Here is a 23,216-nt window from a genome sequence, read left to right as displayed (position 1 = left end):
CAAAGAGTTGCATGTGTAGCATAGTGAGCCCTTACCTGGTAAAACCTCTGGGAGGGAGACTTCGCCACAAACCCTGTTACTCGTTTTGTTGTTTGAATGAAATACTTCAGACATGAGAGACCCAGAAAATCTGACAAACACCCATATCCTGCTGCCACCCAGGTATTTTTTTTTTACTCCAAAATTTTGGGAGCACTGTTGCTTGGCTGCATAGGAGGTCACAGGGCCATGAGGGTGACAGTTGGGCACTTGCATACTCAGGGTCGGTGTGTTTCACGTTACAACCTGCGGCAGCTGAGGGGAGCCTCAGGGTGAGGGAAAGCTCTGCTGGCTCTTCCGGGCCGTTATTCCCACGCTCCTGGTTCTCTGCATACTGGCTGCTTTGGAAGAATGGCTGTTCTCAGTCTGGAGATGTGGGGAGAGGGCATTGTACCCCAGGCCTGCACTGCCGTTTCCCTCTACACCTTCTTGTCTGCTGAGCAGTGTACAGTGAGACCAGGCCCAGGAGACAGCAGCTCAGCCACCCGGCTCGGCCACTTGGCCCTCCCCTGCTCTCAGGGGATCCCCCCCTCCCCGCCGTCAAAAATCAAGAGTCCAAGGGCCCCATGTTAACAGACAAGCCCTCACTCAAACCAAAAAAACAAACTTGTGGCCGGAAAGTCGATCCCAACTCGTGGCAGCCTATGTGTTGCAAAAATGAACTGCCCCACAGGGTTTTCTTGGCTGTAACCTTTCACCAGGTCTTTCTTCCATGGCAGTGCTAGGTGGGTTCAAACTGCCAACCTTTGGGTTAGTAGTTGAGCACAAATCATTTGCACCACCCAGGGACCTTAGCCCTCACCCAGAGCTGTGCTATCTCTTCAGTAAGGTCGCCCTGGAAGGAAGGGCAGCTTCTGCTTTGTGGGTACAGCATCAGTTTGAGCATCTCTAGTGGCATTTCAGACCATCCCAAAGCCACCCACGCTCCACCCAGAAAATGCAGCTGCTGCCACATGTACACCTCGTGTGTGGCTGCTTCACAGGTGGAGAGGTGGTGCTCACTCAGAGACCTCCCCGAGACTTTCAGTGACTTCTGGTGAAAGGAAACGTCAGCTGTTTTGATTTGGTTTTTACTGAGTGTGATAAATAATTTCGCATCATTAAACCAAAAATAAAGGAGAGAGGGTGAAGTAGATCCTGGAACATCACTCACCTCATTGACTGAATGGATAAAAAAACAAAACTACCTACAGCCTCCTTTGTAGAACAGGGTCACCCAAAAGGAAGAAGCAAGTCTTTTTTTAGGTTTGACCTAAGTCGAAGCTAAACAATATCAAACTTCTTTAGGAAGATTTCTTGTAATTTTACGATAGGTATCCAGTATTTATTTTATGAGTAAACACCTAAACTAGGGAGCCACGCCTGTGTTCATCATTTAATGTTCAGCCGACATCAGTGCCTCCCATAGGCCTGGCACTCATTTCTAGCCACTATGGAGTACGACTTACCTGTAGAAGCGCGCAGGCCTTACTGGCACTCCAGGACCCAGGCAGATATACACTAATAATATAGAAGAATTGAGGGTGTCAGAGGGCAGCTCCATGCGGGAAAGGTGGGTGAGGAGTTGGGCCTTGGTTCATCCGTGCTACGAGGGCTCCTCCCTGCGGTGTGCCTAGCGCTGCCTCAGCTCTGGGGACTCATAGTTGAAAACACCAGCTCACTCAGAGAACTTACCAGTCTACTGTTGGAACAAGACACGCTGTTACAGGGTGACAGGAAGAGAGCTAGTGGAGGTCACAGAAAAAGGAGAGTCCGTGTTCTGTCTCGGGCAGTCAGGGAAGTTTCCCAGAACAAGCTGAAATGAGCCGATGAAACACTTTTAAAAATCTTAAAAGGCATGCGAGAATGGACTTGTCCAGGAGGCCAGGTCATTTGGCTGCTGGAGCAGAAGGTATGTGACTGCATGTGCAAGCAGTTGTGTGGAAGAATCGTGGAATGAAGGAATTAAGAGGCAAGGATAGAGTGAAGGAGAGTCAGCACGCTCCGAGAGCTGCTGCAGGAGTGCTGCAGATGAAAGGTGGTGAGACCCAGTTCCTGCTCTCAGAAAGCTTAGCATCTCTTTGTGGAGTAGACCTGTGATTCAAGGCATGACATACAGATAAACAGAATGTCTTATGAGTGCCAAAGAGATGCTCAGGGTCGCCTTCAGGGGTGAGGAGATGGGTGAAATGTTTAAAAACAAAAAGTGATATTTACAGTAGGACTTGAGGCTGAGAATTTCAGAAGCTTTGGAAGGAGTGTTGGGAGGGAGAAGGGCCCTTTGGATTGTAAGAACAATTCCCATAGTCCAGAATTGAGCCCCCGGATACCCATTTAACTCAGTACCGAAGTCACTCCTGAGCTTCACCCTTCAACCAGAGATTAGACAAGCCCATAACACAAAACGAGACTAAATGGACACACCAACCCAGGGGCAAGGACAAGAAGGCAGGAGGGGACAGGAAAGCTGATAATGGGGAGCCCCAGGTCAAGAAGAGGAGAGTATTGACATGTCGTGGGGTTGGCAACCAGCGTCGCGAAACAATATGTGTATTAATTGTTTAATGAAAAATTTGCTCTGTAAACCTTCATCTAAAGCACAATTAAAAAAAAAAGAAGACAGACATTGAAACAGGACATGTTCAGAGAAAATTTGAGAACCTGAGCATAGCCTGTCATACCTGAACTATAGGGTGTTGATTGAGAAATGAGTCTGGAAGAGTAGGTTTAAGATAGATAGCGGCTGGCCTCGGATTCCAGGCTAAGGAGTTTCGGGACCTTCTCCTATAGGCAGTAGGGAGCAGTTGACATTTTTGAGCAGGGGAGTAGTCTGATCTATATTTTAGAAGGGTAAATCTGCTAGCAGTATAAAAATAGAGTTAGGTAGAGGAATTCCGGCGGTCATGGTCCCCAAACCTTCTGTTGGCCCAGGACAGGAACCATTCCCGAAGACAACTCATCAGACATGAAAGGGACTGGACAGTGGGTAGGAGAGAGATGCTGATGAAGAGTGAGCTATTTGTATCAGGTGGACACTTGAGACTGTGTTGGCATCTCCTGTCTGGAGGGGGATGGGAGGATAGAGAGTTGGAAGCTGGCAAAATTGTCACGAGAGACTGGAAGGGCTGACTCATTAGGGAGAGAGCAAGTGGGAGTACGGAGTAAGGTGTATATAAACTTATATGTGACAGTTTGGCTTGATTTGTAAACGTTCACTTGAAGCTCAATAAAAGTTAATAAAAAAAGTTTTAATAAGGAAATGGTGTAGGGTTTCATTAAAATACTTTTCCAAATATAAAAAAAAAAATAGAGTTAGGGAAAAGACAAGGGAAGTTACTGTTCTTATAGTCCACTGAAGTGGTAATGGGATAACTTGCAGGGTACAAGGTCAATAAACAAAAATCGGGTGGGTTTCTACACACCAGCAACGAGAAATCTGAAAGGGAAGTTAGGGAAACAGTTCTATTTACAATAGAATCTCAAAGGATAAAATACCTAGGAATAAAGCTAACCAGGGACGTGAAGGACTTATACAATGAAAACTATAAAACACTGCTGAAAGAGCTTAAAGAAGATTTAAATAAATGGAAAGATGTTCCATGCTCATGGATCGGAAGACAGTATTGTTAAGATGTCAGTACTGCCCAAAGCAATCTGTATGTTCAACGCAATCGTGATGAAAATACCAACAGTGTACTTTACAAAAATATAAAAGCCAGTCCTCAACTTTATGTGGAATGGCAATGTTGAAAGAGAAGAACAAAGTAGGAGGACTCATACTTCCTGATTTTAAAACATACTGTACAGCTACGATAATCAAAACAGCCTGGTACGGGTATAACAGTAGACACATAGACCAATGGAATAGAATTGAGAGTCCAGAAATAAACCCAAACATCTATGGTCAACTGATTTTTGACAAGGATGCTAAGTCCTCTCAGTGGGGAAAGAAGAATCTTCAATAAATAGTGTTGGAAAAAGTGGATTTCCACATGCAGAAAAATGAAACAGGATCCATACCTCACACCATACACAAAAACAAATTAAAATGGATTAAGTACCTAAATGTGCAAACTAAAATCATAAAATTCTCAGAAGAAAATGTAGGGGCAATGCTGTCAGGCCAAGGTTTTAACAATGGATTATCTAATATAACAAAAGCACAAACAGCACAAGACAAAATAAGTAAATGGAACCTCATAAAAATTAGGGTTTTCAGTGGGCTCAGGCATAACAATGATTGTGAGCATGGTGCAGTGTTTCAGTTCTGTGGTACATAGGGTCGCTGTGAGTCGGAACCGACTTGGTGACACCTAACAACGACAAAACAAAATTAAAAATTTTCTTCATCAAGACTTTACAAAAAAAATGAAAAGGCAAGCTACCTATTGGGAGAATATCTTCAGAAACCATATATCCAATAAGAATCAAATAACCAAAATGTTTATAAAACGTTGACACCTTAACAACAAAAGGACAACGCAGTCATAAGATGGGCAAAGGACTTGAATAGACATTTCACCAAAGAGGACATTCACATGGGCACCAAACACCTGAAAAGATGCTCAGCATCATTAGCCATTGGAGAGATGTAAATCAAAACCACAGTGAGACCGTTTCACTCCCACTGGGTTTTTTGGGTTAAGGTGACTAAGATTAAAAAAAAAAAAAAAAAAAAAAATTTTTGGTGAGGATGTGGAGAAATTGGAACCCTTATTCATTACTGGTGGCAATGCAAAGTGGTACAACAGATGTGGAAAACGGTGTGGAGGTTCCTCAAAAAACTAAAAATAGAACTACCATGTTGTTGTTGTTAGATGCTGTTGAGTTGGCATATGACTCAGTAATTCCACTCGTAGGCATATACCCAAAAGACTTGAAAGCAGAGACTCAAAAAGAGATTTGGACACCATTGTTCATTGCACCACTATTCACAATAGCCAAAAGGTACAAACAACCTAAAAGCCCATTAACAGTTGAATGGATAAACAAAATATAGTACATACATACAATCAGATACTACTCAACCAGTAAGAGAAACGAAGTCTTGATACATGCTACAGTATGGGTGGACCTTGAAAACATTACAGTAAGTAAAATAAGCCAATCACAAAAGAACAAATATTGTATGACCTCCCTTCGATAGAAAAACAAGAAAAGACAAATATACAGAGACCAAAGTTTACCAGCGGCAGGAAGGAGGATAAAAAGGGGTATTAACAGTGATGGAAAAATCGCATCGGTTAAGGTTAGAATTGCACAGCCCATTATTATAATTGCCCTTTTTTTCTTTGAATTTTATTTATTTTTTGTTGTTCAGAAAATACACAGCAAAACATACGCCAATTGAACAGTTTCTACATGTTCAGTTTAGTGACATTGACTACATTCTTTGAGTTGTACAATTGTTCCTACCCTCCTTTTCTGAGTTGTTTCTCCCTTATTAACATAAACTTACTGCCCCCTAAGGTTCCCATACAATCTTTCAAGTCACTGTTGTCAACTTGGTTCCATATAGACAGTTCCTAGAAGAGCATAATGTTCAAGGCAGACCTTTTTTACTAGTTAAGCTGAACTATTGCTCGGTTTTAAGAAGGCTTCAGGGGATATTTTTGGTTCAAGGTTCAAAGATTATCTCAGGGCAGTAGTTTTCGGGGTTCATTTACCCTCCATGGTTCCAGAAAGGGTGGAGTCCATGGTAATTTGAAATTCAGTTCTGCATTTTCCCTCTTTTGATCAGAATTCTTCTATGGAGTCTTTGATCAAAATGTTCAGTGATGTGAGCCAGGCACCATCCAGTTCTGTTTCAAAAGTACAGCCAGAATGCTCTAGAACCAAGGATTTCAAGACTACATCTCACATGCTTTGGGCATGTTATCAGGAGGGATCATTCCCTGGAGAAGGACATCATGCTTGGCAGAGGGTCAGTGAAAAACAGGAAGACCCTCAATGAGATGGATTGACACAGTGGCTGCAACTGTGGGCTCAGGCATAAAAACGATTGTGAGGATGGTACAGGACGGGGCAGTGTTTTGTTCTGTTGTGCATAGAGTCACTATGAGTTGGAACCGACTCGACAGCACCTAACAACAGCATCAACATCCAGTTCCTCTGGTCTTATAGCAAAGAAGGCAGTTGTTCATGGAGGCTATTAGCCACACAGTCCATATCCTCCTCCTATTCCTGACTCTCCTTCTTCCTCTGTTGTTCCAGGTAAATAGAGAGACCAATTGTTGTGTCTTGGATGGCTGTTTGCAAGCTTTTAAGACCCCAGGCACCATGCAGTGATCTAGGAGGTAGAACAGAAGGACTAATTATGTTATTAGGCCAGTTAACTGGGATGTCCCATGAAACCATGACCCTAAACCTCCAAGCCAGGGAACCAAATCCCATAAGGTGTTTGGTTGTACATAAGCAGCCAGCAGCTACTCTTTTTTATTTTTTTGTCTTTGTTGTAAATATATCTGTCACACAATTTTTGTCAATTCAAGATTTTAGAAATGTACAATTTACTAACAGCAATTACAATAATCAGCTGTGCAACCCCACCCTTAATGCGATTTTCCATCACCATTAACCCCCCTTTCCCCCTCCCTCCCAACCCTGAAAATGACTGATAATCTTTGACCTCAATACATTTACCTTTTCTTGTCTTTTTATGTAAGTAAAGTCATATAATATTTGTCCTTTTGTGATTGGCTTATTTTGCTCAGCATTGTTGTTGTTAGGTACATTGATTCAGTTCCCACTCATAGCAACCGTTGATTCAGTTCCAACTCATAGCAACCGTACTTATAACAGAACGAAAAACTGCCCCATCCTGAACCATCCTCCAATTGTTATGCTTGAGCCCATTTTTGCAGCCACTGTGTCAGTCCATCTCGTTGAGGGTGTCCTTTTTCACTGACACTCTACTTTACCAAGCGTGATGTTCTCCTCCAGGGACTGGTCCCTCTTGATAGCATGTCCAAAGCATGTGAGACAGTCTCACCACCCTTACTTCTAATGAGCATTCTGGCTATACTTTTTCCAAGATAGATTTGATTGTTCTTTTGGCAGTCCATAGTATATTCAGTATTCTTTGCCAACACCATAATTCAAATGCATCAATTCTTCTTTGGTCTTCCTTATTCATTGTCCAGCTTTTGCCTACATATGAAGCGATTGAAAACACCATGGCTTGGGTCAGGCATGCCTTAGTCCTCAAATTGACATCTTTGCTTTTTAGCACTTTAAAGAGTTCTTTTGCAGCAGATTTGTCCAGTGCAGTGCATCATTTGATTTCTTGTCTGCTGCTTCCATGGGCATTGATTGTAAATCCAAGTAAAATGAAACCCTTAACAATGTCAGTCTTTTCTCCATTTATCTTGATGTTGCTTCTTGGTCCAGTTGTGAGGAGTTTTTCTTTATGTTGAGATGGAATCCATACTGAAGGCCGTGGTCTTTGATCTTCATCAGTAAGTACTTCAAGTCCTCTTTGCTTTCAGCAAGCAAGGTTGTGTCATCTGCATGTCGCAGGTTGTTAATGAGTCTACCTCCAATCTTGATGCCCCATTCTTCTTCATATAGTCCAGCTTCTCAGGTTATTTGCTCAGCATACAGATTGAATAAGTATGGTAAATGGATACAACCCTGACACACACCTTTCCCGATTTTAAACCACGTAGTCTCTCCTTGTTCCATTCAAATGACTGCCTCTTGGTCTAAGTATAGGTTCTTCATGAGCACAATTAAGTGTTCTGGAATTCCCATTCTTTGCAGTGTTATCCCATAATTTGTTATGATCCACAGAGTCAAATGCCGTTGCATAGTCAGTAGAACACAGGTGAACATCTTTCTGGTATTCTCTGCTTTCAGCCATGTCTTCAAACTCCAGCCATACTACAGCATGTATCAAAACTACATTTCTCCTATTGACTAAAAAAAAAAATTGACTGAGTACTAGTATTTCATGGTATATATATATGCCACATTTTGATTATCCGTTAATCTGTTGATGGATTGTGTCCGCCTTTTAGCTATTGTAGGCAGTGCTGCAATGAACGTAGGCCTACAAGTCTTTTTGAGTGTGAGTGTCTGCTATCAAGTCTTTTGACTATACACCTAGGAGTAGAATTGCTGAGTCATATGGTAGTTCTATTTCTAATTTTTTGAGGAAACACCACGCTGTTTTCCACATCGGCTATACCATTTTGCATTTTCACCAGCAATGGATAAGAGTTCCAATTTCCCGACATCCTCACCAACATTTATTTTCTTTTTTTATCTTAGCCATTTTAAAGAAAAAAACAAACCCATTGCCAGCAAGTTGATTCCAACTCATCGTGACCCTATAGGACAGAGTAGAGCTGCCCCATAGGGTTTTCAAGGAGCAGCTGATTAGATTTGAACTGCCAGCATTTTGGTTAGCAGCTGAGCTCCTAAGTGCTGAGCCAGCAGGACTCCTACCCATCCTAGTGAGAGTATAATGGTATCTCATTGTGGTTTTGATTTGCTTCCTCTGATGGCTAATGATACCAAGTATCTTTTCATGTGTTTGGTGGCCATTTGAATGTCCTCGTTAGTGAAATGTCTATTCAAGTCCCTTGCTCATTTTACGATTGAGTAATTTGTCTTTTTGTTGTTAAGTTGTTGAAGTTTTATATATATTTGATTATTAGATTATTGTCAGATACATAGCTTCTGAAGATACCTTCCCAGATGGTAGCTTGTCTTTTCACTTTTTTTTAAAGTCTTTTGATGAACAAAAATTTTTAATTTTTATGAGGTTCTATTTACTTATTTTGTTTTGTGCTGTTTGTGCTTTTGTTATTAGATAATCCATTGTTGAAAGCTAGGCCTGACAGCATTGCTCCTGCTTGTTCTTCTAAGAATTTTATAGTTTTAGTTTGCACTCTTAGGTACTTGATCCATTTTGAATTTGTTTTTGTGTATGGTGTGAGGCATGGACCCTGTTACGTTCTTCTCCATGTGAATATCCAATTTTCCCAGCACCATTTACTGAAGAGACTCTGCTTTCCCCATTGAGCGGACTTAGCACCCTTGTCAAAAGTCTTTGACCATAGATGTATGGGTTTATTTCTGAACTCTCAATTCTATTCCACTGGTCCTTCGTCTTGTCATACCAGTACCAGGCTGAGAATCCCAGAGCACTTAATTGTGCTCACAAGTAACCTGTACATAGATCAAGAGGCTGTCATTTGAACAGAACAAGGGGATATTATGTGGTTTAAAATCAGGAAAGGTGTGTGTCAGGATTGTATCCTTTCACCATACTTATTCTTTCTATATGCTTAGCAAATAATCTGAGAGACTGGACCATAGGAAGAAGAACAAGGCATGAACATTGGAGGAAGACTCATTAACAATCTATGATATGCAGATGATGACACGCTTGCTGAAAGCGAAGAGGACTTGAAGCCCTTACTGATGACAGCGAAATATTACAGCCTTCTGTATGGATTGCACCTCAACATAAGACAAAAATCCGACAACGGGACCAATAAGCAACATCATGATAAACAATGAAAATATCGAAGTTGTTAAGGATTTCATTTTACTTGGATCCACAATCAACATTCATGGAAGTAGCAGTCAAGAAATCAAACGACATATGGCTCTGGGCATATCTGCTGCGAGAGACCTCTTCAAAGTGTTGAAAAGTAAAGATGTCACTTTGAGGACTAAGGTATTCCTGGTCCAGGCCATGATATTTTCAGTTGCCTCTAATGCATACAAAAGCTGGACAATGAATAAGGAAGACTGAAAAAGAATTAATGCCTTTGAATTATGGTGTTGGCAATGGATATTGAATACTCCATGGATTGCCAGAAGAGTGAATGAGTCTGTCTTGGAAGAAATACAGTCAGAGAGCTCCTTGGAAGTGAAAGTGGTGAGAGTTTGTCTCACGTACTTTGGACATGTTATCAGGAGCAGCCGGTCCCTGGAGATGGACATCATGCTTGGTAAACTAGAGGGTCAGTGAAACAGAGGAAGGCCCTCTACGAGATGGATTGACACAGTGCCTGCAATGATGGTTTCAAGCGTAGCAACAATTGTGAGGATGGCACAGAACTGGGCAGTGTTTCACTCCGTTGTACATAGTGTCGCTATGAGTTGCAATCAACTCAACAACAGCTGGTAACAACAATTTTATTCTCTTAGATGCTATTGTAAATGGGATTGTTTCCCGAATTTTCCTCTCAGATGTCTCATTGCTGATGTATAGAAACCTAACTGATCTTTGTTTATTGACCTAGTATCCTGAAACTTTGCTAGCTCTGAAAGTTGTCTTGTAGACTCTTTGGGATTTTCTGTTGTTGTTGTTAGGTGCTGTCGAGTCGGTTCCAACTCGTAGTGACCCTGTGTATAATACCGAACGAAACACTGCCTGGTCCTGCACCATCCGCACAACGATTGCTGTGTTTGAGCCCATTGTTGCAGCCACTGTCTCAATCCATCTCATTGAGGGTCTTCCCTGTACTTTACCAAGCATGATGTCCTTCTCCAGGGACTAGTCCCTCTTGATAACATGTCCAAAGTACATGAGACGAATCTTGCCATCCTCACTTCCAAGGAGCATTATGGCTGTATTTCTTCCAAGACAGACGTGTTTGTTCTTCTGACAGTCCATGGTATATTCAGTGTTCTTCACCAACACCATAATTCAAAGGCATCAATTCTTTTTCAGTCTACCTTATTCATCGTCCGGCTTTTGCATGCATATGAGGCAATGGAAAACGCCGTGGCTTGGGTCAGGCATACCTTAGTTCTCAAAGTGACATCTTTGCTTTTTACCACTTTAAAGAGGTCTTTTGCAGCAAATATGCCCAGATATTTCCCGACTGCTGTTTCCATGAGCGTTGATTGTGGATTTAAGTAAAATGAGATCCTTGACAACTTCAGTCTTTTCTCCAGTTATCATCACTCTGCAACTTTGCTAGCTCTAGAAGTTATCTTGTAGATTCTTTGGGATTTTCTATGTATAGCATTATATTAGCCATAAATAGAGATAATTTTACCTTTTCTTTTGCAATTTGGATACCTTTTATTTCTTTTTCTCATTGCTCTGGCTAGGAACTTCCAACACAGTATTGAATAGAAGTGGTGAGAGCAGGCACCATTGTCTTGTTCCTGATTTCAAGGGGAAAGCTCTCAGTCCTTCTCCATTAAGTATAATGTTGACCTTTGGCTTTTCATATATGCCCTAAATAATATTAAGGAATTTCCCTTCTGTTCTGATCTTTTTTAGGGTTTTTATTAAGAAAGGGTATTGTATTTTATCAAATGCATTTTCTGAATTCATGGAGATTATCATGTGGTTCTTTTCCTTTGTTTAGTTGATGTGCTGTATTCTACTGATTGATTTTCTAATGTCGAACCATCCCTGCATTCTTAGAATAAATCTCAATTGGTCATGGTGTATATATATTTTTTTTTTTGGTCATGGTGTATTTCTTTTTTACTGTACTGTTGGGTTCTGTTTGCTAGTATTTTAAGGGTTTTTGCATCTATATTCATAAGAGATATTAGTCTGTAGTTTTCTTCTTTTTTTGGTGTGTTTGGTTTGGTTATCAGAGTTACGTTTGCTTAATAGAAATGAATTAGAGAGTGTTCCTTCTTTCTCTATCTTTTTTAAGAGTTCAAACAGTATTGGTGTCAATCCTTCTGTAAATGGTAGAATTCCCCAGTGAAGCCATCTGGTCCAGGACTTTTTTTTTTTTTTTTTTGGGAGATTTTTGATCACTGATTCGATCTCCTTGTTACAGGTCTGTGGAGACTTCCTGTTTCCTCTTGAGTCAGTCTGTTCAGGTTGTGTGCTTCTGAGAATTTTCCCATTTCATCTGTGTTATCCAGTTTGTTGCCATACAGTTGTTCATAAGATTCTGTCATAATTCTCTTTATAAAATCTTTTTTATTATGGATTATTTTTACAAACACAGAAGCTGAGGGAATAGCACCTCCATGCCCCTGTCACAGCTTTGACAGTTATCAACATACGGCCAGTCTTGTTTTATCCAACTGCCCCGCCACACTGACACACGGACCTAGACACACACACACGTTTCCCTCTCCTCGCATAGATAAGACGTCTAATTTTATTCATAAATCTAAATAGTAGTATCCTTCAGTAAAGACTCTTTTTAAACAAAACCAAAACACTATGGTCACACCTACAAGATATAATGGTAACTGTTTATTGTCTGTATATATTCATTAAGTGTTCAAATCCCCTCTCCAAATTTTTTTTTCAGTTGGTTTGCATTTAGAGCTAAATACAGTGCTTACATTCGAACTGCCGACCTTTTGGTTAGCAACCATAGCACTTAACCACTACGCCACCAGGGTTTCCATTTGGTTATTATATGTCCTTAATTTCCCTTAATCTTATAGGTTCCTTCTCTCTTTTTAATTTTGCAATTTTGTTGTTAAAGAAATCCAGTTGTTCATGTCCATTTGAAGGATGTGATTCTCAACCAATGGTAATTTTGCCCCAGGAGACATTGGGCAGTATCTGGAGACATTTCTGGTTGTGGGTAGAGGCCAGGGATGCTCGGAAACACACTATAGTACAGTAGACAGCCCTCACGACAAAGAATTGTCTGGCTCCACGTGTCAGCAGCACCAAGGCTGACAAGCCCTGATGTCATTTCCCCATAGTCTGTATTTTGCAGACTGCATCCCTGTGAGTTGCTAATGTGTTCCTTTCTCCCCTGTATTTCTTTTAAAACTGGTAGTTGGGTTTCAAGGCTTGACCAGATTCAGGTTCGACATTTTTTTTTGCAGGCAAAAATACCTCTTAAGGAGTGTATCACACGTTGTATGTGGCACATAGGTGCTGTTAGTTTCATCTCTCCCAGATAAAATTGCAGAAAAGGAGAAATTTGAAAGATATCAGACAGTAGAATTGCTCGAGTGTAGGGTCTAAGGGTGGAGGGGTTGAGGAAGATGGTGGCATCAACCCAGGATCCCAAATCCAAGGCAGGGTTCAGGCTTTGGCTCTACCACCCACTGCCTGATCCCAGGTGAGTCGCTTCACTCTCTGAGCTCCAGAACCTCACCTATAAAATGATACTAAAGCCTTGTAGGAGGACTCAGAGGGTTATAGGCAAATTATGTATTAGCTGTTCCCAAGTTGTCTCCTACCAGGTCATAAGCCCCACGAGGGCAAGGGCCACATCCATGTCACTCATGGTGCCCAGCAGAGTGGGGACTCAGTAAATATCTGTGGAGTAAACAGGCCGCACGGGAAGGGAGGAGGTTGTCTGGGCCAGGTGTTGTTGTTAGTTGCCATCCAGTTGCCTCCAACTCATGGTGACTCCATATGTGCAGAGTAGAACTGTGCTCCATAGGGTTTTCAAGGCTGTGACTTATTAGAAGCAGATTGCCAGGCCTGTTTTCTGAGAGCCTCTGGGTGGGTTTGAACTAGTAGGGCAGTATCCTTTGGGGCACCAATGTTTGGAGTTCAGGAGAAGTTCATCTCTGATCTGTTTCTCCAGGAACCTTACTTTTCCACTCTGCTCCGTGACCTTCAGGACTTCCTCACTCTCCTTGAACCTCAACCCTTCCTTCAAGCCTCGTGAAGTGTGATTCTTAGAAGATAACCTCATACTGTTTCACACACACGCGCACACGCCACACACACACACCAGAAGCCGCCAAATAATTTACCGCAGTTTATCAAAAAAAAACAAACAAACTCAGTGTCCTCGAGTCGATTCCGACTCATCGCGACCCTATAGGACAGAGTAGAACTGCCCCATAGAGTTTCCAAGGAGCGCCTGGCGGATTCAAACTGCCGACCCTTTGGTTAGCAGCCGTAGCACTTAACCACTATACCACCAGCGTTTCCTACCGCAGTTTAAGCCCCCCGAAAAAAACCCATTGCCATCGAGTCGATTCTGACTCATAACGACCCTATAGGACAGAGTAGAACTGCCCCACAGAGTTTCCAAGGAGCACCTGGTGGATTTGAACTGTCGACCTTTTGATTAACAGCTGTACCACTTAACCATTATGCCGCCAGGATTTCCATTTAAGCCCCAGATTAACACATTTACTGTGTCTGTCAGGCCTATCCTTTTCTTCTGTTCTGTTCAGACCCCAGTCTCCAGACCCCATTTCCTTGCCCAGTTATTTTCTCAACCATCTCTCCCTCTCTGCATCTCACCTATCCCATCTTAAAAACAGAGGGTCTCCTTTGGCCCTGCTTCTTCCTCCAGTGCCCAAGCTTTCTTCTCTTCTTCCCAGCCACATTTCTGAAGTTGTTGATGCTCTTAGTCTATGCCTCCTCTCCCTGTTGTTCTTTGGCTCTAGTCGCCTCCTCTCACACCACTCCATGAAGCTCCTCACTCAGCACCCTGACTCCATGTCCCGAGTCCGGGAGACCCCTGTCTTCTTAGTAGCACTGTGACAAAGACTTTCTTGGTTAGCTTCAGTGACACCACCCCCTGATTGTCTTCGGTCTTCACAGGCTGTTTCCCTCAGCCCCTCTGTTCTTTCCTTCTGGTAGCTCTCCTCTTCCCACTGCCAGGTGGTCCTACTCATCCCGTGGCCTCAGTAACGGTCAGGTGCCAGCAACCTCCAAATCACCATCTCCAGCACAGACATCCTCACATTCCGACAGCGAGGATTTCCTGAGTGTCCGCCGTGTGACTGGCAGGCACTGCTCCAGGCACGGGGAGTCCGCTGTCTCAAGGGCAGGGTAGGAGAGACAGTAACCAAGAAGTCAAACGAGAAAGACCATTTCAACTGTCGATTAGTGTAATAGAGGGAATAATGTGGAATCACTTATGGAAGAGTTGAGGAGAGAAGGTCATTTTGTATGTGCTGGAGTCGCTGTCTGTCACAGTGGAACTTCCTTCTCCTCCACTTTCCTTTCCTGTCTCAGTGACATGCCCAGCCATCCGCCCAACTGCGAAAGCCAGAAGGCTGAGCGTTCTCATTGACCCCTCTTCTCCCTTACCGCACATATCCAGTCTGTCTTCCGCGCTCTTGATTTTACCCTGAAATATTTCTGACTCTGTCCTGTTTTTCAAATTTATCTGCCACCGCCATGGTCCAAGCGAAAATTCTTTCATTTTGTTGAATTATTTTGTTGTTGAGAATATGCACAGCAAAACATACACCAATTCAGCAGTTTATACATGTACAGTTCAGTGACATTGATTACATTCTTTGAGTTGTGCAACCATTCTCAACACCCCTCCTTCTGTGAATTGTTCCTTCCCCATTGACACAAACTCACTGCCACAGCAGGTTCCTATGTAATCTTTTGAGTTGCTGTTGTCAACTTGATCTCATATAACCCCGAAAAAAGCATAATGCTCAAGGCAGACCTTTTTTAGTAGTTAAGCTAAACTATTGTTTGGTTTTAAGATAATTTCCGGGGATATTTTTGGTTTAAGGTTTAAAGATTATCTCTGGGCAGTAGTTTCAGCAATTCATCTAGCCTCCATGGCTCCAGAAAGTCTGGAGTCTACGAGATTTGAAATTCTGTTCTGCACTTACCCCCTTTTGATCAGGATTCTTCTATGGAATCTTTGATCAAAATGTTCAGTAATGGTAGCTGGGCACCATCTAGTTCTTCTGGTCTCGTGGCAAAGGAGACAATTGTTCATGAGCTTCATAAGGTTTTCAACACTGATTTTTTGGAAGTACATTGCCTGGTCTTCCAAGGTACCTCCAACCTTTCAGTCAGCACACAAGTGCTTTAACCATTGCACCACTCAGGAACGCCCATCTTTTTCCTGGAAAAGCCTCCTTATTGATCACTTTGCTTTCATTCTCATCCCTGCAATCTGTAGTCCACTCTGGAGCCTGAGTCATCCTTTGTAAAGGAAGCTCTGTTCGTGTCATTGCCCTGATTAAACCTCTTTGTTTGCCTTTTTGTTGCCCTTGAGATTTCCCAGAATTATTAACCTGGGCCAGCTGGCTCAGCCTGCTGCTCTGGTAGGTGCCTGCTGCTCCTCAAGCCTTCTAGGTGCGTTTCTTTCTTGCTCTGCTCTGTAGGCTGATCCTACTGAGCTCTCAAGCACTCAGTGGCATCTGCCTGTAAACCACTTCTCCTTCCCCTCCCCTACACACACACACTTTTGCCTCCTCTTCCTTCAGACCTCACTGCCGTTGTTCAGAGAAGCCGCCCCTGGCCTTCTCAGAGGTCTCTGTCATCACTTACGCAGCAGCTGTGTTCCCCTTCATGGAACTGGACAGAGAGGTGTCCAAGGCACACAGGCTCTGCGAGCCTAGAGCTGACAGTCCTGGTCAGAGAGGACTCCAGTCTCACAGTCACACAGATGGGTGTGAAGTCACAATGTGACAGGCTTACAGAAGGAAGCCTTGGGCTGTGAGGCACACGGCAGCAAAAGCTGACTCGGGAGCTCAGTGACGCCTTCATGAGAAAAGCAAGAACCTCCCCAAGATCTGAACAAAGAGGAGGTTAGCTCAGGGTGTGATGGGAAAGGGCAGTAACAGCCACAGCAGGCAAGGCCCAGATGGGAGGAGTGAGAAAAGGAGTGTGGCATGGATCAAGGCCTAAGAGGAACTTGGTAACCAAAGTACTCAGGGCTGTGTAGACCTGTTATTAAGCTAAAGGGTTATTGGTACACGAAAACTGGGAAAGCATTGACCTCTGTTAGCATGGAGCAACGGGACCGGAGTTGACCTGTGTTAGCATGGGTGATGGGACCAGTGTTGACCTGTGTTAGCATGGGACAGTGGGACCAGTGTTGACCTGTGTTGGCGTGGGGCAGTGGAAGCGGCGTTGACCTGTGTTAGCATGAGTGATGGGACCAGCATTGACCTGTGTTAGCATGGGTGATGGGACCAGTGTTGACCTGTGTTAGCATGGGACAGTGGGACCAGTGTTGACCTGTGTTAGCGTGGGGCAGTGGGACCAGTGTTGACATGTGTTAGTGTGGGGTGATGGGACCAGCATTGACCTGTGCTAGCATGGGTGATGGGACCAACATTGACCTGTGTTAACATGGGGCAGTGGAACCAGTGTTGACCTGTGTTAACATGGGCTAATAGGACCGGCACTTACCTGTGTTAACATGGGTGATACAACCAGCATTGACATGTGTTAGCATGGGGTAATGTGACCAGCATTGACCTGTGTTAGCATGGGGCAGTGGGACCAGCAGTGATGTGTGTTAACGTGGGGCAGTGGGACCCAGCGTTTACCTGTGTTAACATGGGTGATGGGACCAGTATTGACATGTGTTAGCATGGGGTGATGGGTCCAGCATTGACTTGGGTTAGCATGGGGCGATGGAACCAGCATTGATCTGTGTTAACATGGGTGATGGGATCAGCACTAACATATGTTAGCCTGGGGTGATGGGACCAGCACAGGCCTGTGTTAGCATGGGGCGATGGGACCAGCGTTGACCTATGTCAGCATGGGTGATGGAACCAGTGTTGACTTGTGTTAGCATGGGGTGATGGGACCAGTGCTGACCTGTGTTAGCGTGGGGTGATGGGACCAGTGTTGACCTGTGTTAGCGTGGGGTGATGGGACCAGTGTTGACCTGTGTTAACACGGGGTGATGGGACGGTCTTTGGCATGTGTTAGTGCAGATGAAGGAACCAGCATGTTAGTGTGGGGGGATGGACCCAGCATTGATCTGTGTTAGCATGGGTGTTGGGGTCAAACTCTTTTTTAGAAATTCACTCTGCCAGCTCCACGGAGGATGCACTAAGTTAGGCAGGAGTGAGAGGAGATGCTGTGGCTTGGAGTCAGCAAGTTTAAGGGATGAATTTTATTTTCTCAGACATTAGAAACTTTACCTCAGCCTGTTTCCCTGCAGTGGGCTGTGCATAGCTGTGAGTTTGATTCTGTTTGAAGAGTTAGCCCAATCACCAAATCCTGCTCCCATGAGCTTTGTTACATAAGATGCAGACTTGGGGTGGGAGGCAGCAAGACAACTACTCTTGTTAATCTATAGACCCGATTGTTTATCAGGGTCATTATGTAGCAAGGGGCTCAGCATTATAGAAAAATCAAAAGAAGATACATTTTAATCTACTAGAACACAATGTGTATATAATTTAAGGCTTAAAAAAGGTAACAATTGCTAGGAGTAGCTATCCGAAAGTAGAGCATTCTTATGAAACCTTTCCTAACCTGAAATGGCATAAAGTGAAGAAGCAATTACCATTAATTTATGTGGGAAAATTTTGTGAGTGTTCCCAGACCCGAAAAATAACTTACCAGATCATACCAAAGAACACAAGAAACCTTTAGCAGTCTGTTAGGCTTTCCTGACACCTTAGGACACACCTTGCTAACAGATGCACAAAAGAAATCGAAATAGAGCCTAGACGCTCAGACAGGGTTCAAAGCCATGGTGGGTGGATGGGGGAATGCTGGGTGTAGTTTCCGGGGAGGAGCTTGGCCATGTCACTCTCTCGCTGCTCGCTCGGGATGCACGCTGCATCTTTAATGGTTCGCTGCAAAACAAATGCTGAACACGCTTTTCACCTTTTTTTTTGTTTGTTTGTTTTAAAAGGGAAAACCCTCTTCGGATTTCATTTGGTTAGCGAAAACAGGTACTAATGTAGGTCTTCCATAAAAGCAAAGTGGTGAAAGCGAACTTTCAAAACGCCGGGGATACCCGTACTGGGGTTTTCTGGAGGTATCTAGAAAAAGCTGAGCAGAAAAGTTTTGACTTGGAGGATTCCGTGGATGGAGGTGAGTTAAGGGTAGGGCTTTAAGGAGGAAAGGCCCGTGCCTTCATGATCAGGGAAAGAATGACAAACGTCAGGGCCAAAACCCAAGAAAGCACGTTTCGAGGAAGAAGCCGCAGACTGTGGGAGGACAGAGGACCTGAGACTAGCCCCCACCCCCCAAGTTCAGAATACGGGCAACTGTTCAGGATGGTCTCTCATCTTGGAAAACCATTTCCAAGCATTCTTAAGCACTTTATTAAAAAAACAAAGCAACTCTTAATTCTTGGTAAAAAAAATTCATCTGTGTCTTAGTTATCTAGCGCTGCTGTAACAGAAATACCACAGGTGGGTGGCTTCAACAAATAGAAATCCATTCTCGCAGTTTAGGAGGCTAGAAGTCCAAACACAGGGTGCCAGCTCCATGGGAAGGCCTCCTCTCCCTGTCAGCTGTAGGGGAAGGTCCCTGCTGTCTAGGAGCTCTAGGGGCAGGTCCCTGGTCTAGGAGCTTCTCAGTGCAGAGACCCTGAGCCCAAAGGATGCGCTCCACTCCTGGTGCCTCTTTCCTGTTGGCTTCAGGTCCCTATCTTCTCCACTCGCTTCTCGCTTCCATATCCCAAAAGAGACTGATTCAAAACACAGCCCAGTCCTGCAGATTGTGTCCCGTTTCACCAACCTAACTGCCTCTAATCCTGCCTCATTAACACCATAGAGGTTAGGATTTACAACATCTAGGATAAATGCATCAGATCTCAAAATGGAGGACAACCACACAACACTGGGAATCATGGCCTAGTCAAGCCGACACACCTTTTGGGGGGACACAGTTCAATCCATGACAGAGGGTGAGAGCAAATTAGATTGCGGCTCGAGTTGGTGTTTTTACTGTCCTTGACTTAGTGGGTCTGTGTTTCTGGGATGGAGTTTGATGACCTTTCTAAAAGAGCATGTATGTGAGGAGACGACCTCCTCTTGGGCATACTGGAGGGGCTGGGGGTGGGGTACAGAAGTTGCATAAAGCATCTTGACCATTGACGCATAGTACTGCAGCTGTCAGTGTCAGTGCTGGGCGGTGGCAGGTGGGTCCTCGTGCAGCAGTCGCACACCTGCATGGAGTTGTCTGCGACCCCTCGGGCTGGGGGCCCAGGGCACATCTCAGCCCCACGGGGGTCCCTTTACAGCTCATCCCTTTAGACCTGTCTGGGTGACAGGGGACCCTCCACTGCTGCTGTGTGGATGGTCAGACAGCCATCCACGTCTGCCTGAGCATTTCAAATGACACACCACTCCCCACTGTGCTAGCCAGCTGCCCATGGTCGGACAGCCATGGCTGCTGCAGTGTGGCCCTGGGGTGAGCATTCTAGATGACAGCGAGGACAGAGATGCCTAGAAAGAGGAAGATTTCTTGAGGCTTAAGGAGAAAGTAGTCTGTTGCCATCGAGTTGCTTCTTGGAAACCTTGCAGGGCAGTTCTACTCTGTCCAGTGGGGTCATTATGAGTCAGAATCGACTCAGCAGCAATGCATGAGGGGAAAGTGTTGCTATCATTTTTTTATTGTGGTGAAGATATATACAATAACCACTAATAAGCTTTGCTCTCTATGTACACTTGCCTATTCTAGATATTTTGTATAAGTTGGATCATACAGTGTTTGTTCTTTTGTGTCTGATTTATTTTACTCAGCATAATGTTTCGAAGTTCATCCATGTGATGACATGTATCGGGACTTTATTTCTCTTTATAGCTGAGAATATTCCACTGTATGGATATACAGTGAAACCTGAGAGAGCCAGACTCGACTGGACTGCCTTGTTTTCCACCTTCGGCAGGGTGCAGTCTTACCACTTTTCTATTTGCTCGTTTTAGTGGAAAATACTTGAGATTTCCTTCTCTGACAGGTTTCGGCCGTACACAGGTTCTGGCCCTTGCGAGCTTTACTGTTCCACATTTTGTTTATCCATTTATCTGTGATGGTCCCTTAGGTCGTTTCTACCTTTTGGCTGTTGTGGATGGTGCTGCAGTAAACGTGGATATACAAGTATATTTGTATTCCTGCTTTCAATTCTTTGGAGTATGTACCCAAGAGTAGAATTTCTGGGTCTTATAGTAATTCTAAGGAGCCCTGGTGGTACAGTGGTTAAAGCATTTGGCTGCTAACCAGGCCAGTGGTTCAAACCCACCAGCCACTCCGTGGGAGAAAGATGTGGCAGTCTCCTTCCGTAAAGATTTACAGCCTTGGTTTGGTTTTTGGTATGGTAACCCTACATTTAACTTTTGGAGGAACTGCCAGACTCTTCTCCACAGCACCTGTACCATTTTATAGTCCTGCCAACAACGGATAAGGATTCCAGTTTCTCCGCATCCTCGCCAACATTTATTGTTTTCCATTTTTCTGATAATAACCGTCCTAGTGTGGGTGAAATGGTATCTCATTGTGGCTTTGATTTGCATTTCCCCGATGACTAATGACATTGAGCATCGTTTTATGTGCGTGTGGGTCATTTGTCTATCTTCTTTGGTAGAATGTCTGTCCATATCCTTTACTCATTTTTTGTTTGGGTTGTTTATCTTTTTGTTGTTAAGTTATAGGAGTTCTTTATATATTTGGGTGTTATAGTTCCCAAAATTTTCTCCCAGTCTGTAAATTGTCTCTTTACTTTTTGATAAAGTCCTTTGATATACACAGGTTTTTAGTTTTGATGAGGTCCAGTTTGTCTGTTTTGGGTTTTGTTGCTTGTGCTTTAGCATCATGTCTAAGAATCCATTGTCAAAAACTAGGTCCAAAGCATTACCCCTGTATTTTGTTCTAAGAGCTTTATGGTTGTAGTTTTTACCTTTAGGTCATTGTCCATTTTTGTTTATGGTGTGGGGTACGGATCCAGCATCATTCTTTTGCATGTGGAGATCCAGTTGTCTTGGTACCATTTACTGAAGAGACTATTCAAGGGGAACGTGCTTTCATACAACATTTGCTGATTTTGGGGGGCTGAGTGGTTAGCTCACAGGGAAAATGTATCATTTTTGAGGTATTCAACTGTCAACTGTATTAGTTCCCTATGGCTGCTGTACAAATTACCACAAACCTAGTGGCTTAAAACAACACAGACTTAGTATCTTCGAGTTCTGGAGGTCAGAAGTCTAAAATAGGCTTCATTGGGCGAAATCAAGGAGTCATCAGGGCTGCTCTCTCCAGGGACTCTAGGGGAGAGTCCATGTTCTTACCCTTTCTGGCTCCTAGAGGCCACCTGCGTTCTTGGCTCCTGGCCCCTTCCGTCTTCAAAGCCAGTAGCGTAGCATCTTCACATCTCGCTCTGTTTGATCTTCTCATTGCCTTCTCTTGTCTGACCCTCCGGTTACCCTCTTGTAAGGACCCTCGTGATTATACAGGGCCTACTGTGAAAATTTGGGATAATCTTTCCATTTCAAATTCCTTAAGTTAATCACATCTGCAAAGTCCCTTTTGCCAAGTAAGGTAACACATTCACAGGTTCCAAGGATTAGGACGTGGACCTCTTCGGGAATCACTGTTCAGCCAGTCATACCAGCCTGTTGTTAGTTGCCATCGAGTTGGCTTCGACTCATGGTGACCCCAGAGTAGAACTGAGCTGCATAGAGTTCTCTTTACTGTAACCTTTACGGAGGTATGTTATGAGGCCTGTCGATTAAATAATTAGGAATCAGAAGTTTGAAGGAATATATAAAAAATTGGGTGTATCTATGAATCTCTCAAAGTTTAGCGTTACTAGTGATGGGATATGAGCCTCAGCTCCAGCAACTATAAGAAATTACATATTTTACAGTGGCATGGGAGGAGACCATCCCAGAGTAAAACTTGTATATGTTTTTTTCTGTATTTTAATTGCTTTTATTTTGGAAACAGATTGCCAGCAGGAAAAATAGCCTTGTTGCTGTCCAATCTGCAACATCTAATAAAGTAAAAGTATCCGTCCCTCAGCCCGTAGTGAAGAAAGACAAACGGCAGAACTCCACAAGGTTTAACTCCAGCAATAATAGAGAACTTCAGAAACTTCCATCTTTAAAAGGTAATTTTCATTATTTGTCTTTTATAAGTTAAATTTTGGCTATGGGCGGGGAGAGGAGTAATGTTTGGATAGTTTGCTACCATTTCTTTACATTTTCTCTGTTAATGTTTTATGTATATATTTTGCATCTTTTCTTTTTTAGCAAGCTTATTTAGAGTGAATGCGATGAATTTATTTATTTGACTAGTAATTTAAATTCCAGACCTATTTCAGGTAAAAATCTAATCCACTCATGTACTATAGGTATAATAGACTTAAAAAAAAGGGGGGGGGGTTGTCTTAAAATCTTTTCATATTAATTGTAATTAAAGCTAGTCAATTTTTTTTTTTTTTTTCCCATTTGGCTTCAAACTCTAGCAGTTCTGAACGGAGTTACTACAAATAGAATAATTGTAAAATTTATGGTGGAGCCTCTTCATTTGCATAATGTCAGAGACATAATTACTGTAACTGTAGTCCTTCATGGACTTTCTCCATTGTGAGTCA

At 43.3% G+C, this 23,216-nt stretch overlaps 1 protein-coding gene across 4 annotated transcripts in view; it reads left to right on the top strand.

The window, feature by feature from the left end:
- Positions 1-23,216, top strand: part of PPP2R5C (protein phosphatase 2 regulatory subunit B'gamma) — a 178,552-nt gene that overhangs the window by 18,789 nt on the left and 136,547 nt on the right. For all 4 annotated transcript variants that reach the window (XM_064292968.1, XM_064292969.1, XM_064292971.1 and 1 more), the window contains exon 3: positions 22,568-22,730. In XM_064292968.1, coding sequence (XP_064149038.1) covers positions 22,568-22,730 — 163 coding nt within the window. The remainder of the gene's footprint in view (positions 1-22,567; positions 22,731-23,216) is intronic.

This window comes from Loxodonta africana, chromosome 10 (assembly GCF_030014295.1).
Source record: "Loxodonta africana isolate mLoxAfr1 chromosome 10, mLoxAfr1.hap2, whole genome shotgun sequence".
Taxonomy (NCBI): Eukaryota; Metazoa; Chordata; class Mammalia; order Proboscidea; family Elephantidae; genus Loxodonta; species Loxodonta africana.
The sequence above is the reverse complement of the archived record's forward strand: the minus strand, read 5'-3'. Positions and strand labels throughout refer to the sequence as shown.